Source organism: Tarenaya hassleriana, unplaced genomic scaffold (genome assembly GCF_000463585.1).
Source record: "Tarenaya hassleriana unplaced genomic scaffold, ASM46358v1 Cleome4, whole genome shotgun sequence".
NCBI lineage: Eukaryota > Viridiplantae > Streptophyta > Magnoliopsida > Brassicales > Cleomaceae > Tarenaya > Tarenaya hassleriana.
The window spans coordinates 6,576,056-6,586,289 of NW_010966881.1; the positions used below are offsets into that span (position 1 = coordinate 6,576,056).

At 41.6% G+C, this 10,234-nt stretch overlaps 1 protein-coding gene across 3 annotated transcripts; it reads left to right on the forward strand.

Annotated features, from left to right (window-relative positions):
- The first annotated feature begins 1,640 nt into the window (after nucleotides 1-1,640).
- LOC104824490 (carbon catabolite repressor protein 4 homolog 2-like) lies at nucleotides 1,641-5,850 on the forward strand. Of its 3 annotated transcripts, XM_010556598.1 has the most exons (13): nucleotides 1,641-1,792; nucleotides 1,868-2,215; nucleotides 2,540-3,275; nucleotides 3,435-3,521; nucleotides 3,614-3,697; nucleotides 3,767-3,853; nucleotides 3,951-4,037; nucleotides 4,134-4,187; nucleotides 4,275-4,366; nucleotides 4,482-4,593; nucleotides 4,768-4,915; nucleotides 5,015-5,207; nucleotides 5,762-5,850. In XM_010556598.1, the coding sequence occupies exons 2-12, from the start codon at nucleotides 2,058-2,060 to the stop codon at nucleotides 5,161-5,163; spliced, it is 1,794 nt and encodes a 597-aa protein (XP_010554900.1). In that variant the 5' UTR covers nucleotides 1,641-1,792; nucleotides 1,868-2,057; the 3' UTR covers nucleotides 5,164-5,207; nucleotides 5,762-5,850. The 3 variants fall into 3 exon arrangements, with proteins under 3 accessions (XP_010554900.1, XP_010554898.1, XP_010554901.1); XM_010556596.1 differs by having other exon boundaries at nucleotides 1,641-2,215; XM_010556599.1 differs by lacking the exon at nucleotides 5,762-5,850 and having other exon boundaries at nucleotides 1,641-2,215; nucleotides 5,015-5,435.
- The last annotated feature ends 4,384 nt before the right edge of the window (nucleotides 5,851-10,234 follow it).

The following is a 10,234-nucleotide window of genomic DNA, read 5'->3' on the forward strand; positions in this document are numbered from 1 at the left end:
TCTCACTCTCTGTCTCTCTTTTTGTCTTTCCCTTTCTTTATTGACCATAAGAATCTCGGAGAAGGAACTTCTCAATTAAAAGAACCAAAAACTTGCTCCTTCCTCATTCGATCCTTCTCACAAATTCAATATTTACATATATATACACACACACACACACACATATATATATATATAAAAGATGAAGCTCTGCCTCATGCTCCTCCTCCTCCTCCTCGTTTTCTCGCGTAATTTTTCTTTTATGTATCTCTTTCTGATTTTTTTTGGTATCTCTCATACATGAATGCGTGTGTTATGATGATGTATATACATCTATACGCATATACATATATACATATATGCACATGAACATGCGATATACGCTTCCATGTCCTTGTACGTACAATTTACTCACATACATATGATGGGTCGATTTCATTTATTGCCATGATAAGATTTGGTAGTATCCGCGATGATGTATTGAAGATCGACATCATCAAATACACGCGATGCTTTGGTACACCGTATATACTTCCGGTGCAGCTGCTCTTGTGGATGAGTACATATACATATATACACACACACATATATATATATATATATGTATATATGTGTGGATGATTGTAAAATCTTGGTCACGCATGAATCATGCGTACGTATATAGGTATACAAACGCCGGGAAACCGGTCGATGTTTCTGAATCGAATCACTGACTTTGTACGGAACAGACGGCGGTCAGATGTCGGAAACGGAGGCGGCGAGGATACCAGAGCAGACGTGTCACAAGGCGATTGGATACGGGTGGGACCTGAGATGCGAACCGGGGAGATGCCAACGTGAATGTTCGAAGAAGCCCAGCGGAGTCGGAGTTTGTCGGGACAACAACACTCTCTGTTACTGTACTTACTTCTGTAAGCAGCCTCCGATGTAGCTTAATAAAAATAAAAATTATATTATGCTTATATATATATATATATATATATTGTAATGGAATTATGGGCTAAGAAATGTTTTAGGATCGACGCTTCCTATTTAATAGAAATATAATTATGGCTCAGAGATATTTATGATGATGCCTAATTTTGTGATCGACTCTATCTCTAGATTTTTTTTTAATTAATACAAAAGTATTTGTAAACATATATAATTAACTTTTATTGCCTTATGATCGTGCCTAGCTAGTTAGATGCGATACGATTATGCAATATTAAAGTTTATATCTTATTACATCGTGGAATAGATAAATTCATTATGTTATCTATATAATTTAAAATAAATAAATAAAATTTAATTGAAGGTAGAAAAATAAAATAGGATGGCGTATTTTGTCTATATTCCGCCCGTGGACCAACTGCTAGAGCAGTTAACTTGATTTATGATTGGGAACACAAAGCAGGCCATAAATGAAGCATGAATCTTGTGACATGCAAATTACCAATTAAACTTTGGTATATCATGTATATTTTTTTTCTATATATAATGAAAATATTCAACTTATTAAATGGAAAGGGTAAAATCGTCATAAAAGTCGCACAAAAATCGAAAATATCATAATTTGTTCGTAATCCAACCAATTAAAACAGAGGAAATTCCGACTAATTTTCAAAAAATGATTTGAAAGTATATATATATATATATATTTGCTTTTGTAGAAAACTATATATCATTGATTCATTGTCATTGATCTAAGATTTGAGAGAAATCAAAATCAAATCTCTCTCTCCGTGAAATCGTCGATTTTCTTTCTCGAAGATCAATCGATCTTCCTTCTTCACCGGTCTCGGATTACGATTTCAGTGCTCTTTGAGTCCTTGTATGTGTTTCAGTTGCTGTTGGAAATCCGACTCGACTTTTTTTTTTAATAAATATTTTCCTGTGCGACATCTAGGGTTTTTTGGGGGAGATTTTTGGTGCGCGTCGAACTCTGGCGGGTTACCGGGTCAAGTAAATGGTGGATCCTCCTGGTGTCTGCTCCATTTCATTTGGCTTCCTTCGACAAAATACGGCGAGAAGTTTTTGGTTTTGTGATTCGATAGTGTTACAGTTGTGTGACGATTACAGGGTCTGAGCGGAAAGCGATGCTTAGCGTGGTTCGGGTGCATCTACCGTCGGAAATTCCCATTGTCGGCTGCGAGTTAACTCCGTACGTGCTTCTCCGTCGACCGGACAAGACCGCCACCACCGATGATGTCCCGGAGTCGGCTCCGCTCGAATGTCACTTCCTGAGGTACAGATGGTAAGTACTGTATATGCCTTTCTCTGATCTCTGTTTTTTTATGCCGATATCTGTCGAATTGCCTCCATTTTGAACTGCTTTAGTGTCTTGGATCCTTTGGCTATTTTGGGTTTGAGCTAAAGATCGAGATTTGTTGGTTTACTTTGTCCGCGGGAGAGAGCTATTGTTGATGTAGGTGTGATGCTTAGCTTGATGTGTTTTGTCATTGAGGGATAATCAGTTGTAGGCTATGGAAATGGTGGGTTCAGGACTTTGCTTCAAGGTTGTGGACTGACATTTGTCTTTCTGATTTAATCTTTGATTCGCCCTCTGGATTTCTTGTAGGTATCGTGTTCAGAACGATAAGAAAGTTACAATTTGTAGTGTGCATCCGTCAGAACAAGCTACCCTGCAGTGTGTATCCTGTTCAAAGCATAAGACTCTTATTGTGAAAAGTTACCATTGTTCGACGAAATGCTTTTCAGATGCATGGCAACATCATCGCATTTTGCATGAACGAGCTGCCAAAGCTGCTGCAGAAAACGAAAATGACGAAGATGAGTTAGTTCGATTTAACAGCACAGGTTCTGGGGTACTGAGCTCTGGTAGTTTATCCGGGTCTAACTTTTCCAATGGTTCAGTCCCATTTTATCCCGCAACAATTACGTCAAAAAGCAGTGGAGGAGAGGCACTGGTTGAGGTCGGACGCTCTAAAACATACACACCTACGGCTGACGATATAGGCTACGTTTTGAAGTTCGAGTGTGTTGTCGTCAGTGCAGAGACTAAACAGGCCGTGGGACAACCTAGTACCATATTGACTTCACGTGTTATTCCAGCTCCTTCTCCAAGTCCCCGTAGGCTGATCCCAGTTGGTGGAATAGATCACCTAGATCAAGACGGCCGCCTTATGTCTGCAGGATCATTCACTGTTCTCTCGTATAATATCTTGTCTGATTCGTCTGCCGGTGGCGACTTATACAGTTACTGTCCTCCATGGGCTCTTTCTTGGCCATACCGAAGACAGAATTTATTAAGGGAAATTGTTGGGTACCGTGCAGATGTAGTTTGCCTGCAAGAGGTATGTTGTTCTGTATGAAAGTAGAAAAAACAAAATCTTCTGGAAAGGATATAATGTTCACTTCCAGCCATGGATGAATCTGAAGAATATTCATTTAAGCAACGCAAGCAAGAATTCAGTATGATGGAGTTGTTTTTCTGTCTTCCTTTTCTGTGGCAGGTACAAAATGATCATTTCGATGACTTTTTCGCTCCTGAACTTGATAAGCATGGGTATCAAGCTCTGTACAAGAGGAAAACTAATGAGGTCGGTTTGATTCTCCCCACCCCGCCCTCCTCCTGTGGTTATAATTTCCAAATATATTGACCATGTCTTATTAATTCTTGTGATAATCTTAGGTTTCAAGTGGTAATACAAGCACAATTGATGGCTGTGCTACATTTTTCCGGAGGGATAGATTTTCTCATGTCAAAAAATACGATGTATGTATCAGTTTCAACTCTTCACAGCTCTCTCTGTTTCGTCTGTTGATCATTTGTTTGTTAATCCAGGTTGAATTCAATAAGGCTGCCCAGTCTTTGACTGAGGCTCTAATCCCTAGTAGCCAGAAAAAAACTGCTTTAAACCGACTATTTAAGGTATATTCACACGCTTTGCTTCATGTATTTTGAATAACTGCTGATCTTTAGAGAATAATTAGTCACATAACCCATTCTGGGCATTCTTATTTTCCAGGATAACATCGCTTTAATAGTTGTTTTGGAAGCAAAATTTGGTAATCAACCTGTCGATGCCTCAGGGAAGCGCCAGCTTATATGCTTGGTGAGTTACATTTAGGATCGTGTTCGCTTTGTATTCTTTTAGCGAAATATGCTTTTAATGCATTCTTGTAATTGTGTTCTAATTTGTTGGAGCTAGGCAAACACACATGTAAATATTGCTCAAGAGCTAAAGGACGTAAAGCTCTGGCAGGTTTGTGTTTCCACCATTCTTGGAAGGACACATTCCATGCAGTTGAATCAAAATATTCACTTCGTGTTTGTTTTTCATTTGAATTAGGTTCACACATTACTAAAGGGGCTGGAGAAAATAGCTGCTAGCGCCGACATCCCAATGATTGTGTGTGGAGATTTCAATACGCTTCCTGGGAGGTCTGGTTGATTCACCGAGTTATTTTACCCGATATTAGCCAATCTTAATTAAGCTAGGGTTATTTGGATTTTTTCGGGTTTGAATCTGATACCGCTTCCTATGTTTTTTTTCTAGTGCTCCTCATTCGCTTCTTGCAATGGGGAAGATCGACCCTTTGCACCAGGATTTGATGGTAGATCCTCTTGGAATCTTGTGTCATACCAAGTTGACTCATCAACTGCCACTGGTAATGTTTCTTTTCAACAGAGTAGAATACATTTTATCCAAAAATCTAACCCAATTTGCTACATTCTTGCCCTTTCCTCTCCTGGATCTTTTTTTGACTAAACACAGTGATGTGACTCGTGAGATGAAGAGGAATCAAGACATCATGGTCTGACTGACACAGTGAATGTTTCAGGTGAGCGCTTACTCGTCCTTTGCAAGAACGGGGATGGGTCTTGGAACGGAGAAACATAGGAGGAGAATGGACCCGACAACAAATGAGCCTTTGTTTACAAACTGTACGAGGGATTTTATCGGGACCCATGATTACATATTCTACACAGGTTAGCTTCTAGCCCTCTTCTTCAATCAGCAGCAGCTTCACTTGTAGCAAATCTTAATAAAACAAGAGCATGTGTGTTTGGCTTTCGGGTTTTTTTCAGCGGACACTTTGACAGTGGATGGATTGTTGGAGCTGTTGGATGAGGAGGGCTTGAGAAAGGACACAGCTCTTCCTTCCCCAGAATGGTCATCTGATCATATAGCTCTGTTAGCCGAATTCCGCTGCATGCCTAAGCCCAGACGCTTATGATTTCGGCGTTGGCAGATCACTCTCTGAGTCAGTTCTCCGTTTCGGTAAAGTCTTTGCCGCGATGGGGCCTCTGCTCTGTAACTTGTAACCTGCTCTCTTCATCATTTTGATCTTTGATAGATAGTAAAAAAAAAACCCCTTCACCATGCCATTTTTCCATTGCTTTTTTTTTGTTCATCACAACAATGGCTTACTGTCTTGACTTATCACGGTAACTACGTAAAAAGGGTTTCTATTGAGATGAGTGAGAAGACAAAAAAAAAATTGTAGTATTTTTTTGTGCACCCTGAACAAAAAAAGGTTGACTAAGGGGCGTTGACGGAAAATGGAGAGACGTTGAGTTAATTACATGCCGAGTTAAAAAAAAAAAGTTTTCCGGTTTGATATTCAATTTTCAAATATCAAGGGAGCGTTGTTTATTTAAATTAAAAGGAACACCAAATGTCATTTGATGCGAACTCAGAGTTTTCGCCATCTCCTCCTCCGTCTTGTTTTCTTTTCCCCCCCTACCATAAAGCCATTCTTCAGATTGCCCATGTTTCTTCTCTCCTGAAGCGAGACATTTCCTTCCTCTGAGTTCTCTGTCTCTTCCTTCTAGGGTTCTTCTTTGTTCAGGGTTTTGGGAAGGAAAGTGAACAACTTGATCTTCCTCGGACGATATGGGGGATTTGGAGGATCCAGTTGAAGGCCATTCTCCCCAAGAACTGGCTCCTCAAGACTCGACACCCCTTCGTCACTTTAGCCGAGGTTTATCTCTCTTAACTTTGCTTGCTCTGGCTTTGAAATTTTCAGTTTTCTTGTACGATCAACCCCGGTTTGGAACTTGGGTTTTCTGTTTTTTCACGAAAGAAATCTGGGTTTTGTGAAATCTTCGTTCTTGTTTCTTGGGATTTTTATTTTGAATCTTGATTGTGGCCCTTGTTCTTTCGTATAATATATCGTCTGACACGTATGCTAGTGGCGACATATACAGTTGCTGCCCTCCATGGGCACTTTCACGGCAATACCTGAAGACAATAAGATTTCTTGGTTTGGAATCCAGGCTGAAGGTCTGAGCAAATGCTGCAGACTAGGAAAAACGATTATAAAGTAGGGTTTGTGGGGGTGAAAATTCACTTGATTCCCTTATGAAATCTGTACATGAGACTAGTTTATATACACAGAAACATAGCAGATGAAAAAGGAATGATACTAGATATTCACATAAGGCAATATTGGATTGCCGTGAACCTACAGATGGAAACTGTATATGGAGTGATTGTATTCTGATTCTTTGTCCAGATTTCTCCTTAATCAACGTCGTGTGAGTTGCTCTGATTTAGGCATGATGTGTCGGTGTCATACTCAGTAACATCCCCCCTCAAGATTGGACGGGAATACTCGATAAGTCCAATCTTGGAAAGACATTTGTTGAGAACGAGGGAACTCGTGGCCTTGGTGAGAATATCTGCAAGTTGGTCCTGGCTTCGAGTGTATTTGGTCGAGACAAGTCCTTGTGTAATCTTCTCTCGAATAAAGTGGCAGTCCACTTCTATGTGCTTCGTCCGTTCATGGAAGACCGCGTTTGAGGCTATGTGAAGGGTTGCTTGGTTGTCGCAATGCAATGTGGACGCTGTGTTTGTTGTGATTCCCACATCGTTGAGCAGTTGTCGAAGCCATAATACCTCGCTTGTGGTATTCGCCATGGCTCTGTATTCGGCTTCAGCACTTGATCTTGCTACCACCGTCTGCTTCTTGCTCTTCCATGTGACTAAGTTGCCTCCTACAAATGTGCAGTAGCCCGTAGTTGATTTCCGATCCGTGCGATCTCCGGCCCAATCCGCATCACAATATGCTACGATTTCAGTGTGGTGGTTATTTGTCATCCAAACTCCTTTGTTCGGTGTGCCCTTGAGATACTTGAGAATCCGTTCTACCATCAGCCAGTGAGTAGTTGTGGGTGTGTGCATCCATTGGCTTACCTGGTGGACAGCAAAACTCACATCAGGACGTGTAATCGTAAGATAGATGAGCTTACCTACGGTGCGGCGATACTGTTCTGGGTCAGTGAGCAATTCCCCTTCTTGTTGATCTTTGAAATGTTCTTCTATTGGAGTTTTGACAGGTTTGCATCCGAGTTTTCCTGTTTCCTGTAACAAATCTAAAATGTACTTTCTTTGGGACAAAAATAGTGAGTTAGTGGTTCGAGTAATTTCAATGCCAAGAAAATACTTTAACTCGCCTAAATCCTTGATATCAAAGACGGAATGGAGGTATTGTTTTGTATCTGCTATGCCGGATTTATCACTACCTGCGATAATGATGTCATCGACATAGACGAGAGCAAGAACAATACCAGTGGGCGAGTGATGGATGAAAAGCGAGTGATCGGAATCACTGCGCACGAACCCTTTTCCGGTGAGTGCTAAAGATAGTTTATGGTACCAAGCTCTCGGGGACTGTTTGAGGCCGTAAATCGACTTATGAAGTCGACATACCTCTCCCGGTTTGAGCGGACGATGATATCCCGGAGGAGGAGTCATATAAATTTCTTCCTCGAGATCACCTTGGAGAAATGCGTTTTTCACGTCCATCTGCCATAAATCCCAATGTAAGTTAATGGCCAAAGATAAGATAACTCGAACCGTGGAAAGTTTAGCGACGGGTGCGAAAGTGTCGGTGTAGTCTTCGCCATAAGTTTGAGTGTATCCCTTGGCAACTAAACGGGCTTTGTAACGCTCGACTTCTCCCGTGCTAAGGTACTTGATCTTATAGATCCATTTGCACCCGACGACCCTTTTGTTCGGAGGTAATTGTGTGATTTCCCAAGTCCCATTGCGTTCAAGTGCTGAGATTTCATCCTCCATAGCTTGGCGCCAAATTGGATCATCCTTGGCCTGTAAGTAATGTACCGGTTCCTTACCCTGTTCAACAGTGCTCAAAAAAGCCTGATCAATAGGATTAAAATGAGATAACGAGGAATATGAGAGAATAGGGTAATGTATGGCCAGGTTGGTTTTTCGAGAAGGAACGGAAGGCATCAACCATTCCGGGCCCAGGCGTGTGGATGGTTTGTGTGGTCTAGAGCTCCTGCGTAGAGGAGGTGATGAAGAGGCAGGTGGCAACAACATCGAATCTGATGCAGTGGAATGATCTCCTGGAACAATTGTGTTCATGTGAGTATGGGTGATGGGTTGTTCCCCCTGAGTGCAAGGATCATCAACGACATGTGGGACCTCAATGATGGGTGCAGGTGTTGCTTTTGGAGAAGTAGATGATACCTGGGAATCTGCACTAGAGGAGGTTACGTGTTCAACATAAATAGAGGGATTAGAAGGCACCTGGGAAGAGATAACAACGTCGGATGGTGGTGCATGTGTCAGTGGCACTTGTTGAGATGAGGAAGACTCGTTCTGCAGTTGACTTAAGTTTTGTACAGACGTAAGATATTGCATAATCGCTTCGTTATAATCGTTACCTTGCCGCACAAGATTCTCAAGGGCTGACCAATTATGAGTGTCAAAGTAGCTCACTTCCTCGACAAACTTGACGTCACGAGAGATATACGGATGACGGCTTTGAGGGTGATAACATAGATACCCTTTCTGATCTGTTGGGTAGCCCAAAAATACACACCGGATGCTCCGAGCATCAAGTTTATCTCTAGCCCCTTCAGGAACACGCACGAAACATACGCAACCAAATATCTTGAGATGATCAAGAGAGGGTTTTTGGTTGAACATTACCTCATGAGGAGAACGATCATTAAGAATCTGAGTAGGAAGACGATTAATTAAATAACATGCCATTTTGACCGCGTCGCTCCAATATTGTTTCGGAACACGTCGGTGGAATAAGAGCGTACGTGCAACCTCCATAAGATGCCGATTCTTTCGTTCGGCAACGCCATTTTGTTGGGGCGTGTGCGCACACGACCGTTGATGAACTATTCCATGAGTACGGAGGTATTGACGAAATTGATCACCCATGTATTCACCGCCATTATCTGAACGAAAAATCTTAAGTGATACACCAAATTGGTTAGTAACATAAGAATGAAAATCCTTAAACGCTTGGAAAACATCGCTTTTCTTTTGTAATGGAGTTAACCACATGTATTTAGATTTTTCGTCAATAAACGTAACAAAATACTTAAAATTATCTCTAGAAAAACAAGGGGCGGTCCATACATCCGAATGAACTAAGTCAAAAATGGTATCATAAGTAGTAGAAGAAACGGGAAAAACAGAACGGACATGTCTCCCAAGCGTACAAGCCTCGCAAAAGGGATCGGAATGTTTATGATCCGGAACAAGTAAAGACAAAACACGAGAATGAGGATGGCCCAAGCGGGCATGCCATATTTCCGACGAAATAGAAAGAAAGCTAGAGTGTAAGGCCTGAAGTTCTTCAAGATAAAAGAGATTGCCATGTTTGAATCCTCTGCCCAGTGTCTCATTGGTCTTAATATCCTGAAACAAGACTTGATCAGCGTCAAAGACAACACGACAGTCTATTTGTTCAAGCAATTTCGAAAGAGAAAGTAAATTAGTTTGAAAATCTGGAATAAAGTAGCCAGATAAGGCTCGGCCAAATAATCGCAGAGTGCCATGGCCCTTAACTGGCACACGAGCACCGTTGGCGACGGAAACAAAACCACTGCAAGCTGAGATAGTATCAAACCAGTGAGAATCTTTGAACATATGGGTGGTAGCACCTGAATCGATAATAATATTAGACAAAGGGTTAGAGTTACCAGATTCTTTTGTGTTCATGGCCAACAAGAATTGTTTGAAGCCCCTGAGTTCATCTGTGGTGAACGAAATTGATGTGTCTCCTGTTTCAGGAAGTGTACTTGCCGTCATGGCTGTGCCTTTGGGATTGCCAACATCCCTGTAGCGAGCAGGTTTCAGATGCGGGTTGAGAATCCAACATCGATCCTTGGTATGACCGGTTCTCTTGCAATGTTCACAAAGCAGATTCCGACGGTCGCGAGGTTGTGACATGGGAAAAGCTGGGCGTTTGACCAGATGAGCGAGTTCTGGAGGGCCGGTGAATAAGTTCCGTCCCCCTTCTTCCCTTTTTACCATCA